At 35.5% G+C, this 17,970-nt stretch overlaps 1 protein-coding gene across 1 annotated transcript; it reads right to left on the reverse strand.

The window, feature by feature from the left end:
• Nucleotides 1-454: 454 nt before the first annotated feature.
• Nucleotides 455-16,745, reverse strand: LOC127808519 (uncharacterized). Its single transcript, XM_052347097.1, has 5 exons — nucleotides 16,453-16,745; nucleotides 4,781-5,652; nucleotides 2,679-3,088; nucleotides 1,034-1,103; nucleotides 455-941 (listed from the first exon to the last, which is right to left on the reverse strand). The coding sequence occupies exons 2-5, from the start codon at nucleotides 5,554-5,556 to the stop codon at nucleotides 857-859; spliced, it is 1,341 nt and encodes a 446-aa protein (XP_052203057.1). The 5' UTR covers nucleotides 5,557-5,652; nucleotides 16,453-16,745; the 3' UTR covers nucleotides 455-856.
• Nucleotides 16,746-17,970: the final 1,225 nt, after the last annotated feature.

Genomic DNA, 17,970 nt, shown 5'->3' on the forward strand with positions numbered 1-17,970 from the left:
CAATTCAGCCCATGTAATTTGAACCCTTTTTTTTCATGTGACAATTCAAATTTTTTTATTATTTCTATTACTCTTCTACCTGCATTTTCGAGTCAATTTAATCCTTATATTTTCATGTGTAAAAAAAAAAAAAAAAAGTGAGATGATAAATATACATCATATTTTGTTCACATTAAAGTATATGAGGTTAAAACGAGATTAAAACTTGACTCAAAAATACAAGTTTAGAGGTGTAATTAAAATAATGAAAAGTTCGAGTTACCATACGAAACAAAATTAATTGACTTGACAATACAAATCCAATAACGTAATTGAAACAATGAAAAAAAATTTGAGTGGCCATATAAAAAAATAAATGAAAATACACGAATAAAATTATAGGTTTGGCCCAACTTGAAATGTGGAGGAAAGGCAGGAATAGAAAAATAACCCATTTTCAGATCAATCCAAAATATAATATTAAATGTTCAATCACTTCTTACGAAATTGATTCTCACTAACAAGTACATAACATTAACATTCACAACAATCCCAATACCAAAGAGGCACTTAAAAACCCCTAAATTTTTATCATCAAATACTACTTACAGATGACTTATCTAGCATGAAAGTTGTTTCCCAAATCCAATCCTAGCCGTACGGATAAGTTTTGAAAGGCTTCCATTTCTAAGTCCGTATATGCACAACGCAATTAAATGACATGCTGCCAAGTCCCTTTTTTGTCTCTCACAGTGGCCGCTGAGCAGAATGAATTGGTATTGCATGTATTGTATTGTTGGTTGATAATAACACACTACTACTGCTTCAGCCAAATTATAAGAACTGCCTCCTGCATAACTAAGAACTGAAAAACTTGTTACCGGTAGTTTGTCAAACGCTCAAGGGAATGAAACTTGGGTCGTACTGTGATTAGCCCAGGCCTTGTCTCGTCAAAACGATACCTGCAGGACAGATTTTAAGGCAAACATGAAAATGGAACAGCTGGAGAAACATTCATGTCCTTTTTGTGGGTTGCATGAGTTATGAAACTCACCCATTCTCACTCAGAAAATTTCTAATTGCCGTCGGAAGTACAGCTTCGCCATGGCTATGATTACCTCGACCTGTCAGAGAACACAGACTAAATCAGTGAACCAACCAGCGGTGCATTAGTTAACTACATTAGTTGCTTCAAATCTCAAGTTGTCATTTGAAAGACGTATATGAAAAACAACATATCAAGCCTTAAGCCTACCCTAAATGAACTATAGTTTGTCAGAAATTTTGGTGTTGGGTCTGACAAATTATACGTGGCTATCGACTACCTAACAAGACCCTTCTCCTTTATCCAGGCCTGAAAGAACTATATGTTAACTTCAAGTCTTTGACGCACATGACACCACCATCGAAGAGGCTTAGCCGCAACTGAAGTTCATGAGAATCAAATGTATAAGCTCTTTATGGTCCATAGGTTTGTCTCAAAAAGTAGATCACTTTTGCCAAAAATAGGGATAGGTGAGAGAGTGTTAGAGGATGAAGGCAATATTCGGAGTACAGTTCTCCAGCTGTTTGGTCCTCTAATAATGATATTTGAAAAGAAAAATGCATGACCGCAAAACTAAGAGAGAACAAATAACACAAATGAGTGGAAGGACAAGAACCATCTCCAGAAAGACCTGGAGAAAATGGGAAAAAAGGAAGTTGTACAAACTGTGGTCTTGAGTCTTCCAACTAATTTATCAGATATTAATATGATTTTATTTGTTTTGCACTTGATACTATTGATTGAAAACTATTGGATTACAATCACTAATTAATCATCTAACCTTACTAGCAGATTCAAGAATTAAACATCTAGCCATGAATATAAGGTCCGTATTAATTCTTCTTACTCTTTTTTTTTTTTTCTTTTTGATATACTAATATTCATGCGCAACCCTGTATTCATATATGACTTTATGACTTAAAAATCAGTTCTAAAAAGTATGGCTATCCTCTTCTAATTAAATTTCAAATAGAGGATGGGAATTCATCGTCATTAATTTTTGTTATTTTTTTTAATTACCAGTAAACTTCCTTTGCTTTATAAAAGCAAATATTTTGATGCTTTGAGCACGTTCTTTCTTTTTTTTATTATTTTTTATAATAAACCTAATTTGTTGGCACTCTTTTGTAAGTTAGACCAACATTCCTATTGCTATCAATACATTCCAAAATTTGTCTTTCTCAACTAAAAATTGACAAAGAAAAAAAATACTTTTTCATATGACAACAAATTTTATAGGTCACAGGTTAAAAGAAGAGATCATTTTATATTTCCAAGCATGCACATCATCTAAATAACTTTATGCCTATTGTCCTCCTAAATTGCAAAACAACAAAAAAAAACCTTGCAAATGAAATTTTTCTCACAATAGCGGAGACTATTACCAAATTGACCATTCAAGTTATATGATAATGAGATATAATGCTAACTCAATTCTAGACTTCTATCCAATGAATAATTAATTCCATCAAATCAATCCAATTCATCGCATATATCCATGCATAAGAACACATTTATAATTTTCTATATACATGTCATTAGATACACATATATCCCTGAATAGACATTGTAGGTACAAAAGTATGCAAGTGAAAGAGGCATGAGCAGGACTACACCTGTACACACAGGCACGCATGTTAGATGAAGTAAATACCTGTTATGACATTCAATGAAGTTGATTTCTGCCATGATGATGCACGTGATTCATGCAACTTCTCCACCTCTGGCTCTGTAGAACTTAAAGACTTCCAGGAACGCACCATGGTTGTCCCTTTGCTGTTTATATGTGGGGATGCTGATTGATCCAATGGAAGAAGGGATTCAATCTTCTGCAATCGCTCCTGTAAAGCTTGTACTGCTTCCCTTGAATGAAGACCATGTAAATCCATTTCCCAAAGACCCTTGTTGCTGTTCCTGATACGGAAAATTTCCTTTGCCGCCTTTGCATTAAGCCTCTCAGCAGCCAGCCATTCCTCCTTACCCTTTGTTGAGTACTCTTTTGCAGTAAAGTGATCACCTCTTAAATAAGCATCTGCAGCTGCCCTCGAGTGCTGAGCTGCCGACCTGTTCAACGGACCTCAATATCAATTTATGAGGTGAAATTCAGTTCAAACTAATTGGAAGCCAATGCACATACATTTTTTTTTTTAAAGATGTACATTTTTTTTTTTTGGCAAATAATACGAGGACAAACAGTTGAGTGTTTTGCTTATTTCAATTAGGAAAATGCTATTGGTACACCTTTGTGTACACCTTGGGCTACACAAAGGTGTATCAATGACAAAAATATCCCTCTGAGGCGCATAGAGGCGCGTGAGGTGCATGGAGAGGCGCAGGGTATTTTTGTCATTGATACACCTTGTGTAGCCCAAGATGTACAAAAATGATGTACATGTAGCATGACTCTTTCAATTATTAGAGCTTGTAAAAACCTGTGCAAATTTGTTTATTTTTCCTTTTGATACATAAAAACCCATTTCAAATTTTCTACATTGTTTCTTATTCTTATCCTTTTTTTTTTCCAACCAATATCTGTCTAGGGAAGAGGAAAGGATTATAGTAGATCAGTACCCCAAAATCACTAGAAGAGATAAAGAAGTTATCCTCACTCTTAAGGTTAATTCAGATTTCATTATTCCAACCATATAGCAAGATCGGTCAAGTTTACAGTTATAAACCTTATTATTTATTTTTTGTTTCTTTCCAATATTCAAATTCAATAGCCAAATTCAAAATTAAGAAGGGGTAATTCGTATTCCTCATTTTAACCATATAGCAATGATAGTCCAGGTAGAGTTCTGTCAGCACCTTAGAGCCAACAAGGGTGGTTTTGGACATTGAAAGAAGATTCTGAGAGAATTCTAGGAAGAGAAGAGAGAGAGAGAGAGAGAGAGAGAGAGAGAGAGAATAACAGAATTAGAGAGAGAAAATCAGATTCTTTCATTCCATGATTTGGGCTAATGCCTCAATACATATATAGCCTTCAGCTGTCTCTTCTGGAATGTACTCCAGGAGATGCCTAGCTGGTAACCGTCTAGGTACACCCCCTAACAGTTTGCAAAATTATAAGGATTATTCTACCCTTAGAAATGTGACAAGTTATTGGTATTTATTCTCTGGTTTCTTCCTAATAGTCAAATAAAATATCCAAGTCAAAAATTAAGTGGTTGATTGACCCCATTCTCAATGCATACAACAAATTCCAAGTTGAAGTCCCTAAAGTAGAAACCTAACGAATTTGTCTCTAGGGACAAAATTGTATAAGAATTTACCATCTTTTATCTATACTAATTCTCTTTATATGCTTACCACAAGTTGTTTAGCCTAGGATAAATTTAGGCCAATATACATACAAACACAAACGTTTCCTATGGTCTTCAAAAAGGGCTGTGCCAATCTACATGTAGTTTCTTAGCTTTTTTTCTTTTTAATGATAATTTTCAGTTGGCTCTTTATTAGATGCTGGAATGATAATGGAAATTCATCATGCAGCATCTTTGAAATTTTCAGTATTAAATTGAAATGTCAAGTTTCTTCTTTTTGGAAGAGTAAATCATAATTGGAGCCTAATTCTGAAGTGGAGAGTAAAATTGGTCAAATATATTGTTTTGCATATAATAGAGAATCTCTGTGTAAGGCTGATAATTTATGACCATTGCTGCTACCTCTCCTAATAACCTGCAGAATATCTGACCATAAACATAGGAGGGCACACAGGAAAAGGCCCTAGAAAGCATTAGAAAAAGGAATACATACCTCATCATTCTTATTGCCTCTTTCCTGTGGATTGAATAGGCATCATCCTCTTCCCACTCCGGCTCAATAGGTATAGATGTCATGTGCCCCAAAGTCAGCTGTATATCCATGCCATCACTGGAATTTTGATTTCCGCAAGACGCTTGGCTAGTGGTCAGTTCATTCATGTAATTGAGAGAATATTCAATAACACACCTCGCATCCGCAATATTTGTATGCTCTCCAGAAGAATCACATTTATCCACCTGCAATTTTTTGGGGTTCCTCCACAATTGCTCAGAATTTGATATTGATTCTCTAATATTACTCTCCTCATTATGCTCCAAGCTCTTAGGGGAAACCATTGCCATCAATAAAGCTGAAGCCCTATGAACATCATTATCCACAGCCTCCATAATATCCTGAATCAAGCTTTTGTCAGCCCAGCAGTGAAGCTCTTCTAATTTTGTATACTCATCATTAGTGAATTTATAAGTTGCAGTTGCACTAGATTTGCCAACTTCTAGTGGTTTTTTACCATTCACGTCTGTTAAACTTGGGAATTTCTGAGTAGGTAGGAGCACTGATGAGAAAGGTCCCAAAGGGAGATTATTATTCTGCACAAAGTTTTGGGAAGGCGACGAGGTGATAGCATTTGATAGCAGTGGGTAAGGCTCATCATCATCTTCAAGTTCAAGTCCTTTTTTGTGCTGGTTGAGGTCAAATGCAGCCCAACCAGGTGATTTAGTCCTCCTCCATGACATTTTTGTACTTGAAGCAACAGTAGAAGTGATCATTTTATGCCATGAAAATGACTGGCATATAATCTCTTTTCCGTGTATTAACTCGATAAGGAAATGACTCCTTAAACACAAATCAAGAAAGTGATGGACCTGGCACATGTATCCCCCCCCCCCCCCCCCACACACACACACACAAAAAAAAAAAACAAAAAAACAAAAACAAAAAAAATATATATCAAATAAGTTATAAAATTTCTAATTCATCAAAGAAAATGAATATAGAAACTATTCCCCTCCTGTTATGCAACAAAGACATGCAATTGAATTTTATTTGTAGGGGTATTCCATGCCACATATGAATCTGTAATCTAAAACATGGGGCATCCTACAACTAGATAGTCATATTAAGATACCACTGCATACAAATATGGTAGGATATAAGCCTCATTGTCATATTCACAAATGAAGAAGCAATGATATGGACACAGGCATGATCATGATATGATTACAGACAGAGACACAAGATACAGCCATTGATAAAAAAAATACTGATGCAGATACAACAGGATATGTTATAAATTTTTCACCCTTAAAACACAATAACCAAAAGGTATTTGCTACAGAGAAACGAGAAGACAAAAAGAATAGGAGAAGGAATGAGAGCAAAAAAGTAAGAACAACAAAGGGAAAGAAGAGAAAAGATTAATAACCAATATTTTGTATACTCAAATCAATCATATAAAACAAAATAAAAACCATTATCCACTCAATGTTGGGTGATAAAACACCACCATGTGCAAAAGATGAGTGTAACTGAGATGGTGTGATGCCATACAAGAAAAGATAAAATTAGAGATGAGGATGCTGAGATAGTGTGTGGCCATATAAGAAACGATAAAATTAGAAATGAGGATTTTTGTAATAAGGTCAAAATGGCTCATATGAGGAGAGTGGATGGAATGGAACAAGTATTTAACAAAATGGTAGAGGAAGACAAAGAAAACTTGGTGGGGGACACTTAGGTTTTGATATTAATTATATAGGCTTTACAAAAGATAAGGCCAAGGATAGAAATGAATGGAAGAATTCATGTAGCCAAACCCACATAGTGGGATAAAGGCTTGGTATATTGTTGTTGTAGTGAATCATTTATCTACTCAAAAAACACTACCAACCTAATAATCCAAATTTAACTAGGAAATAAGACCATAAAATTAAAGTAGAAAAAAACTTCCTATATAGCTAAAACCCTAGATAAATAGAATTTACTCTTGATCTCCATTATTCTCTGCAGGTATAATTCTCATCCGGAGAGGATTTTCTATTCCAAAATTGGTATAGTTTTGATGTTTATTTCTGTATCAGGAAGACTTACTGGTTACTAGTCAGTGGCAGACAAAGATGTTATGGACAGGGTTGTACAGAATCTTTTTCCTTATTTTTTTCCTTTTTGTTGAAATCTGCTGCAATCTCTAGTATTGATACTTCATGATGCTGAATAACAATCTACCTGTGCTTTCCTGTAATGCAACAGTGCAAGGAGGGGCTTGAGACAACTTTCCAGTGGAAACAAGTCTCTCTGACCTACCTCAAGTGGTGGTTGATGTTTGTTAGAATCTTCTCATGGGTTCACACTTCTCAGGGTGATGATTATGTGATAATGATGCAGGGGAAAAGAAAAATAAGCAACAGCAAAAGCTATTGGTTAAGAAGAAAGAAGAAGAGGAGGAGAAAATACAATGAAGAGAAGAAAAGAAGCATTAGAGGAGGACAGAGGGGGAAGATAAGCAGCAGTGAGATTAATACTGAGTATTCTATAAACTCAACCAGTCATGTAAAAAATTTCCAGCTAAAAGGCCAATTTGGTCCCTATACTATATGACAATGTCCAGTTTAGTACCTATCCTCTTTTTGGGTTAGTTTAGTACATGAAGTTTTAAAATTGTCCCAACTTAGCACTCATCGTTAGTCAAACTAATGGTCATGTGATGGCAGGTATGAAATTGACCCCTTTTTCAAAAGTTCAAGTATTAAATTGACCCAATTTTTTACTTAAAACAAAGATTTAGATTATTTAGTGCTAAATTTTTACCTGATTACTTTATTTGTTTCTTTTTTCACATTTAAGTAACGGGAATATGCCACATTTAAATTATAAAGGTACAAAACCAAACCAAAATCTAGGGATGTGCAATTCCAGAGGCAATTTGCCTACTTTATGCCTATTAATGGACTAAGTGCGAACCTGAATCCAATCTGTTTAATCGAGTCTAATAGTAAACATCTATGCGATTACTAAAATTTGGATCCGAATATAATTATATATATCATGTACGATCAAGATATGGATAATAGATCAAATATACATATTAAATATATTTCATATTTAATATTATATATTATAATATTTTTACAACAAAGAATATTAAATTAAATTAAATATAAAATATATTATGTAATCTTTAATATTTAAATATGCTTATTATTATAAAAAATATTATATATTTATTTTGATATATTTAATACTATCTATTTAATCTATCATCCATATTCAGACCCTTATGATATATGTAATTGAATTTGGATCTTGGTTTGGGTAATCAAATTCATGTTTAATATCAAACCCTATTAAATGAATTGAATTTTGGTTCAAACTTAGTCCATTGACAAGCCTAGGCAAATAGGCTATGGAGTTGCACATCCATAGATTTAGGTTTAGTTTTATATCTCTGTAATTTAAATATGACATGTTTATATTACTAAACTATGAAAAGGAGAAGTAAAATAAAAAATATATATAAAAATTTAGCACTAAATAATCAAAATTTTTATCCAAGTAAAAAAATGGGGTTAAATTGACACTTTTACTTTTGAAAAAGCAGTTAATTTCACACCCACCATCAATCGACTGTTAGTTTGATTAACATCGATTAATGGTGGCTAACGGTTGATTGATGATGGTACTAACTTGGGATCATTTTGAAACTTCAAGTACTAAACTGGCCCAAAAAAATGATAGGTACTAAATTGGATACTGGCGTATAATACAGGGACCAAATTAGGCTTTTGGCCAAAATTTTCACACATTGAATATTTACATACTTGAATAATCCTACTAAACTAGGAATCCAAATTAAACTAGGAAATAAGAATATAACACTACTAGGACCCGCCAAAGTAGGAAGTAAATTTATAATCCTCTACAATTCTTAAATATCCAGAATCATAAAGTTCTAAAATAAGTAGAGCTCTTGATCTCAATCACCTACAACAGCCAAAAACCCTACTTTCTACCATCCATAAATAGACACTTGGTTCCAAACCTTAGGCTCTAGGTTACAAGCTCTTGATTTTTAGCTTTATGAATGATTGATGTTAAGAAGCTTTAAGGAGAAAAGGCTCAATTTTTCTTCTTGATCCCTCATATTAAGCTAGGTCCATATATATTCTTCATGTTTCTATTAGGTTTTCAAAGTGAAGTTGCTTGTTAGCTTTGTTTATTCAGTTTAAAGTCGCTCAAATAGCACTTAGAACAGGTTTTTACTAATTAGAAGTGGTAAAACTTGAGTTCTTCATCTTGGTTGTGAAGATTCAATGTCTTGATTTGGTATTGTAAACACCACCTCAATATGTTATGGTTAAGCACAGTAGTTCACCTTGTACTTTTGACTGCATCAATTTATTTAGTGTAACTTGATTTCATGCTATTCTTGTTGACTAGTAGGTGACTAACCCTAAATCTTTGATGGAATTCCATTTACATTGGCTCTTGAGTTGACTCAACAGCCTCCACTACCATAGTCAAATACTTGTGTTTGGAGCCCTAAAATATGTTTCTGGCATTGAATTTTATGTTGTTCTAGGCTTCTAGCCTTATTATAAAGCTTGATTGGTTAATTAAAGAATTACAAGCTTCTGTTTTTTTTTAGTTTGCAGTAAACCTACATTTTATTTGGGGATAAATTATGCATAGAATTCCCCTTTTCAGTAATCAATAGATTAGTCTGGATTTCCTCTTTTCTTTACTTGTTAAAAAAGTATATTACTCCATGTTAGGATCAGTGCTTTTCATACTATTTCTTATATTAAGTCACATTTGCAATTTTTTAACGAAATGGGAATATATGAATTTTGAATATCATCAATGAACAGTATAAGTGTGGATCTAAAAGGTGTTCTAACACTTTATTCATTTTGCAAAAGGATAATTTTGCTATGAGTGCAATTTGTGAGTAGCCAAGTATTTGCATACATGATGCGATGCTTGAATTGCATCTGATTCTGGCCACTTCTTCTTAGCATTTGTCCATGTTCTCAGAGATTTATTTAACAAGTCTTATATGGTATGCTGGTCAGAAAAATTCTTACTCATGTATATTGCTCAATCTAATTTGTTGTTCCCTGAAATTCTTTCTTACTCAGGTATTTTGCTTGGCTACATTATTATTGTTTTAGATTCTTGGTTATTAGGATTGTCCTAGGGTAGTCTATTTACAAGAATTGTGACTTGGTTTCTGGTGCTTTTGCATTAAGCAAAGCAGTCTATTTAGATGAACTAAAGGAATTATATGTGCAACCTGCCAATGTCTGGGCCTTCTGGAATCTAGAAATGTCACAGTGATATGAAAATCATGTCCTTGCAATTTGCATCCCTAATTTGTTAATAAACTGCAATATTTTGATAACTCTGTTATCTGTTATGATTTCTAGATCATACAATTTTTTGCAAAAGGTTGTCGTCTTTTTTCTCTGAAATTTTGTATATCTAGAATCTTATGGTTCATGGTCCATTCCTTCTGATAAGTTGCTTGTTGGGCAATGGTAACAAAATTGTTATATTCTAACATATCTTACCGAGAAGAGAGATTCAAGGTTCTTTTGAGAAAGTGTTTTCAGAGATGACTAGCATGCAACTAGAAAATCCATTGCCTTGTTGTTTGGGCTGCAAGTATGTGGGAAATTCTAGTTTTTTTTTTTTTATTATTATGTAGCAGTTTTGGAAGGCCTATCCTCATATTAATAAGTTATACTATAAACTGTTCTAAACTTAAATTCTAAGCAGTTGGTTTAAGAAACACCATAGGATTAAATGGTTTGAGTTGAGCTGACTCCTGCAGCCATGAGAGGTGAACTTAAAAAGTTCTTCATCAATGTCAGGTTCCTAGACCTGACCTAGGGTTTCTTTAGGTATTTAGGAAGAAATCGAGAGAGAGAGAGAGAGAGAACAGAAAGAACAGAGAGAAAAAGAAGGAAGTGAGAAGTTTTTAGAGGGAAAGAATTTTTTTATCCCGCAATGAATTCCCATCCTCCAAGTAGTAGCCCATTTATAGGCCTTCTAGCTTATAGTTGTAACAGTAACTGAAAGGTACAAGTTGTAACGGCAGCAAAAATATTACACCAAAGTACAATGCAGTAATTGCAATAAGCTATAGTTACTGTTATAACCCTAGGGCCAAGTGCTGACTCCCTCACCTAAAATTATATGGCCTAAGTATTCTACCTGCCCCTAAATGACCTAAGTATTCTACCCGCCCCTAAACAAAGGTACATTTCGATAGCTTTGCATGCAATTGATTCAATCTGAGGACTTCAAATTCTGTCTGTAGGTGGGCTAAGTGCTGGTCAAAGGTGGGGTTATATATGAGAATATCATAAAAAAAAGACAAGTATGAATCTCCTCAAATATAGGCCGAAAATGTGATTCATTAGGGCTTGGAAGGTAGCAAGGGCATTAGTTAGTCCAAAGGGCATAACTCTGAATTCATAAAGGCCTTGATTATCTGATATTTCAGCAGGCCTCATCCAATTTTGATGATACCCTACCCTAAGGTCCAGTTTAGAAAAAAATAGTGGCTCTGGTCAACTCATCAAGAAAGTCTTCAATGATAGGGATAGGAAATTTGTTTTTAATGGTAAGGGTGTTGAGTTGGCAATTGTCAACACAAAATTGCTAGGTTCCATCTTTTTTTTTTTTTTTTTAACAAGAAGGACACGGGATGCAAATGGGCTTTGGCTAGGCTGGATGATAGAATTAGCCAGCATGTCTTTGACTAGCTTTTCTATTTCAGCCTTTTGAATCGGAGGATATCTGTATGACCAGATATTTACAGGTTCTGAATTTAGCTTAAGATGAATGGAATGGTCAAAGGGTCAGGGTGGAGGTAAAGTGGTTGGTTCAGCAAACAAGTCCCCAGATTCAGTCAATAGTAGTTGTAAAGAATCCTAGTGTTGTACCTCAGAAAGGGATTGTAAAGTAGAAGTAATTGTGGGCACTGAGTGATCATCATCTGAGTGTGTATCACTGTTAACCACCAATTCTATCCATCCTTCCAGCTCAATAGCATGTATGGAATACAGCAGAGCACCTGAGCCCCTTTTTGCTGAAACATTTTCTGTAGTTTCCTTCCAGTGATCACCTTGCATTCGCTGATTTCTAGGCTCCCAGTTAACATCAACTTTGTCCCTTCTAATTCAAAAGTTACTTCTAATTTGTTAAAGTCAAAGATTAGGGGACTAACTGTCCTTATCCAATCTACTCCCAAAACTATATCACAGCCTCCCAACTTAAAAACTCGCAGATCCACTGTGAATTTGTGCCCTTGCATCATCCATTTGAAGTTAATACATTTGGATCTATTGTACATCTTGCTGCCAATAGCCACAGTCACTGATAAAGGAAAAGTAGTTGTTACTTTGCAGTACAAATCTCAGGTAGTGGCTTCATCCAAGAAGCTATAAGTACTGCGACTGTCAATTAACACCATCAACCTTCTTTTTCCTACCATTCCCTTCACCTTAGCAATTTTACCAATAGGATAGCCTTTTAGAGCATGTAAGGAGATTTCTCCTCCCTCATCTCCCTGTAGGCCTTCCTTGAGAATCTTTGTCTCCTCAACAACTTCTTCCTCTTCTTGTTCTATTTCCTCATCAGTCCTTCCATTTTCAACAACTACCATCTATAGTGTCTAGGACTGAACTTCTCACCACATTTGTAGCACAGTCCTAATTGCCTCCTTTGCTCCATAGAAGGGGATTTAACTAGATTAGGGCTTGTAAAAACCCTAGGGTTCAGATTTCCTCGATTCATCCCTGAATTTGCAATCCTAGCATTTCTTCCCGGCTGCTGACTGACCGAAGGATAGCTTTTAGGTAGGACCTTGTGCTTTCTAAAGATCACCTACAATGCCAACTCCTATAGTCTAGGCTTCTCGACAGCCTGCTTAACAGTTGCAGGCTGCATCATCTTCACTGTCAGCCTCAACTCCTCATTTAAGCTACAGATAAAGCTGAATACAAAATAAGGTTCAGTCAAAAAAGGTTTTGAAATAATCAATAAGGACTTCAAATCTTCGAATCGGATCTGATAATCCATCACTGATCCTTCCTGCTTCAATTTATTGAAGTCCTCTATTACATCGGACATAGTCTTCTCACCAAATCTATCACAAAAATCCTCCACAAATTCAGTCTAGTTTAACTCAGCTCTCATCCTGCTCCATCCTTGATACCAAACATCAGCCATATCATTAAGATAGGCTACTGCTAGATTTACTTCCTGGCACTCAGCTACATTGTAATACTGAAAAAATCGTTCACATCTCCTAATCCACCACCTCGGTTTAACTCCTTTAAAAATTGGTATTTCTAGCATTGGCATCGGAGTATGATGAGGAGTTTGAGAAGGACCTCTAACTTGAATTGTCTGATCCGATACAGGTGGTTCCTCAGCTTCTTGCAAACCAGAGGTATGAGGATGGATTCCAGCACCTGCTAGAATCGAATCTGTGGTGGATCTTGGTGGAAAATCCACTGGTAAACCAGCCTGAGGCAGCTTCAAGAACATATTCAAGAATCCCTCCAGCCTTTGGCCAAAACTAGTAAAATCATCCTTGGCTCCTTTCTCTAGTGTTTGTACAATCTCCCTGGTTGCACCATTTTTGGCCTTGCCACAACTCACCTCCTCCTGAGTCATGCGTAAATCGAACTCCATAGCATCCAACCTCGCCTCCAATTGCTTTGTCTGAGTTCCTTCGGCCAACTCCACTAATTACACCTCAAATTTCATCTTTGAAGTCATCAACCGAGGATCAACGACTCTGATACCAAATTGTCAGGTTCCTAGACCTGACCTAGGGTTTCTTTAGGTATTGGAATAAAGCGAGAAAGAGAAAGAGAGAGAGAGAGAACATAGAGAAGTTTTTAGAGGGAAAAAATTTTGTTATTTCACAATGAATTCCCATCCTCCAAGTAGTAGCCTATTTATAGGCCTTCTAGCTTATAGTTGTAGTTGTAACTGTAACTGAAAGGTACAAGTTGTAATAGCAGCAAAAATATTACAGCGAGTTACAATGCAATAATTGCAATAAGCTGTAATTACTGTTATAACCCTAGGGCCGTGACAATCAACTAATACATAGTCAAGGTAGTACATAAAAGCCCATCTCAATGAGTTCACCTATGTGGGCGGGAAGGCGGGGCTGCCTTCCATTAAAGTTATGGCTAACCCTGGCTATGGTGCATTAATACCGCTCTAAAGGAATGACTGGACAATGGGCCTCAAGCACATCTAGAAACCAACAGCATCAAGTCAAGCTGCTACATCTCAATAAGTAGTCATCGCTTAAGCCAATAACTAAACTGATGATGCCTAAGAAAACAGGAATGTAACATATCAGCTAAACAGGACATGTCACCACTTGACACCTAGTCACCCAAAAGGTTTGACTTTGACCATGATTGGATTCTTTTTCCAAGACCGAGTCAAAATAGATATCAAAGAGAACCAGGACTCTGGTAGAACCTTATCCGCAAATAAATCAAGATAAAGCGAGACAAGGAAACCCAATCCCAATAAAAGACAAGCCAGTGAAGTGCACATGGAGCAGGACAATCAAGAGTGTTATCTATCTAGTACCTCAATTCCAGTCCAAACAAAAGAAAACCCAGAAGACTCAAGCTCAAACCCTCATCTGAGGCAATCCCTAACATCTAGGGAAAAGATAAACACAAGCCTAGTATGGAGAATCAAGGAATGCAATCCAAGTCTCCTTGGTGCCTCATGTCTTTGTCTCCATGATCCTAGAACAATATGGCACCACCACCAGCTTAGCAATTATAGTTCAGCTTCATCCTAAACTTGCATAACAAGGGAGAAATCACTAATCCTTGGAGATAATGGTGGGGTGGTCCACGCTTATCATCATCCTCGTCCAAAAGATGTCAAAACACCTCAAAAGGAGGATCAAATGTACGATCATTCAAACCAGCTTGCAAACCTCTATTCAATCTTTCATTGACTTAAGCATTAAAGTGGCATTCCCAACAAGCCCTCGGGAAATCCTCACTATTTTTGTCCACACAGGTCATTCACAACCAGTTCACCAAATTTCGTGATCCAAGTCTCTTCCAAATCATGTCAATTCAATTGGTGATCGGGTCTTAGTGTCGTCACAAACTTTCTATCAATTATTAGCTATTTTTATAAGGGATAATTATAGAAACATACCTAAGGTTTGCCATAATATTTACTCCAATAAATTTACTATTAACCATGTAGATATCTATTTAAACCATCTTTAATTTAACAAAGATCTTCATAGAGGAAAATTCCGCAAAAATAATCAACACGTCCCAAATAGAGAGAAAGGTATTTGCAAAGTTACAAGTTTAAAAAAAAAAATCATCTGAGGGGTTTTACGTATCTAAACTACCCCTCATAGTTGACTTTTTGATACCTAAAGCCCCTTGAATTTTATTTCTTTATTTATTTTTTGATTTGCAACTTTACCATCCCTTTTCTCTATCCTTGAGAACTGTATTGACTTTTTTTGCTGAATTTCCTCCAAGACAATTTGGACCTTAGGTAGGTGTCGGTTAGGTTAATGGTAAGTTTAATGAAAAAATAACATTGCGACAAATCTCATTGACTAGTTTCTATAAATACACCTTTTTACAATTTCAGTCAGAAAGACACAAAACCATCCAATTATTCCCTTCTCAACTTTCTTCAACAAACACAACTTCTATGAATCTTTCTCTGCTTCTGCTTTTAGCCTTCCATCACTGTTTTCCCTCTTCTTCTTTTTTTTTATGACCCAAGTGTCCGAGTTTAGCCCGAATAATCTTGGGGAGAGCAGTCTTCCCCCCTAGTTCACCCTTCGAGTAAATTTGGATGCGGTCACAACCTATACACATTCGGAGCGGACTTTCGAAAAACGGCTACCCTACACGCGGACCCCACCTTTACGTCGTGTGGACAGGACCCCCAAAGGGGCGATAGGGTGCACCATGACTCTACCTTCACGTGAGTGAGTTGCCTTCCAGTCTTACTGCTGCCCTCTAACAATAATTCTATCTTCCAAGATGCCACAAGAATTTCGAACCTTCGATGCTCTTATTATCCTCCTTGTGCTTTACCGTTGCGCCATGCCCGTGGGGGCTGACCCATTTTCTATTTCTTCTCCCTTCTTTTCCCTGCTTTAGGCTATTTATAGATCATTTTAAGTGCTTATGTTAAGCGGAGACCAAATGAACTTGCCCTTCTATTACGGAGAAAGATAACCGACAGCCACCAGAACAACAGTGGATTAACTTTATCAGGGCCTTATCCTTTCCTCTCGACAATCAGTTGACTATTTCTGCCGAGTCCCCTATAAAACCGCTTCCTTGTTAATTTTAGCTTTAAATCAATAATTTCCAACAGACTGCAGACCCGACGGCCGACAAATACATAAACACCGGAAATTGCCATTTTTATGTTTCATGCTTCGGCAAAGCAAAAACCAAACACCTTGGACAACAAACAGAAACTTTTTCTGCGATTGTGTACAGACCCCAAACAACCAAAGCGGTAAGACGATAACCGAACATGTATGAGCATTAAAACAATCGGATCCACGCAAGTGATTTGCTACAAATAAGCAATTAAGCAGGAATATGAAACATGGGTACCTTCGTTCCCTCAAGTGAAGTCAACGACCGAGCAAGAGAACTCCCTTTCTATTGAAAACCGACGTCTGGTAGCCAAAGCGTGAATCGAATGGAGCGAGCGATCGAAGGATCAGGTTTCTCGGCGAAATACGGCGACGACGAGGAAGAGCGACGGCGAGAATAATGGAAAACCCGACGGCATCTGAATAAGAAATCTTCCATAAAAACAAACACAATTATCTCTAGATACGCTCTGCTTCTGCGCCGAGAGGGACCAGGAATCCAGAGACTTGGAGGATTCCACATATATATAGACAACGTCTTTGCTTTACCGAGTGAAGTACACAATTAGGTATTAAACGATAACCGCAAACCTCAAAGCTATGAGCTGGCTCGTCTAAACCTAATTGGACGGTAACGGAATTAGGAAATCGTTTTTTTTTTTAAAATAAAATAAAATTATAAAGAAAACGTGTAAATAAATAATAAAATATATGAATTTTTTAAATATTTTTTATATAAAATAATTGTTTAATTTTAAAATAAATATAAATTTTATAATACATTTAAATAAATTATGAAAAAAACTTAAATTAGAGGCAGGAAAAATTTAAAATTTTGAATTAAGAAATTTATCTCCAATGAAACGATTTGTTGATATTATGAAATGGTCTTAAATTTTTTTAAAATTGTATAAATAACTTAGAAATATTTTTTTAGTGCTTATTTGTTGTTTAATATAGAAAACATTTTGAAAATACATAAATGACACTTTCGAGATATTTTCCTGCTTCATAGGTGTTATGTATGCGTAAATAAGAAAATAAAATATTATAAAAAAATTATTAAAAATATTTAATAGTTGTGGTCTGATTTTTTATTTTTAAGAACAAATTTAAATAAAATTAAAAATAATGACTGTGTTTAGTTACAACTTTGGAGTATAATTTTTATTCTATCACATCTAGACATGGACATGGGTATTTATTCATTTATTTAAAAAAAAAATCATTACGTAAATTCATTCGACGATAATAAATTTAACCTCATTAATTATTTAAAATATTTATATATTAGTGTTCTTTCCACAAATGCTTCAAGTTGGCTTTTCTTTTTTTTGGTTAACACACTATCATGAGCGTCCTCTATTGCTCGACTCTACAATTTCAGTAGGAGATGTAAATCGAGAAACTCAGCAGCCAGTTTCGATTCATAGCCTCTTCCCGTTGATGTGAGGGTGGTCTGGCATTTTTCTAATTTTTAGGAACGCCCCTAATTGTTAAGTTTTCTCTCCTGACTAGGGTTCAAATACGAAACCTGATAATTCAAAGAACAATACCCAATAATTCTTCCTTTGTCAATTAATCTATACCATGAGTGTAAATTGACCTTTTTTTTACCATTATCATACACTGCCCAAATGAATGTGTTAGTCTGACTATTCATCGGTTGAATTCAAATTGAATCAAAATATGATATAAGCTTAGTAAATAATTAGTGCATTATCTAAACACACATAACTTTATTGGAACTTAGGTT

This window comes from Diospyros lotus, chromosome 1 (assembly GCF_014633365.1).
Source record: "Diospyros lotus cultivar Yz01 chromosome 1, ASM1463336v1, whole genome shotgun sequence".
NCBI classification, from domain to species: domain Eukaryota; kingdom Viridiplantae; phylum Streptophyta; class Magnoliopsida; order Ericales; family Ebenaceae; genus Diospyros; species Diospyros lotus.

Excerpts from the sequence above, each read along its gene's own strand:
- LOC127808519 (XM_052347097.1), bottom strand. The coding sequence starts at position 5,556 with ATGATCACTTCTACTGTTGCTTCAAGTACAAAAATGTCATGGAGGAGG. Across the intron at positions 3,089-4,780 it reads GAGGCAATAAGAATGATGAG|GTCGGCAGCTCAGCACTCGA; the intron begins GTATGTATTCCT and ends TCCGTTGAACAG. Across the intron at positions 1,104-2,678 it reads TTCATTGAATGTCATAACAG|GTCGAGGTAATCATAGCCAT; the intron begins GTATTTACTTCA and ends GTTCTCTGACAG.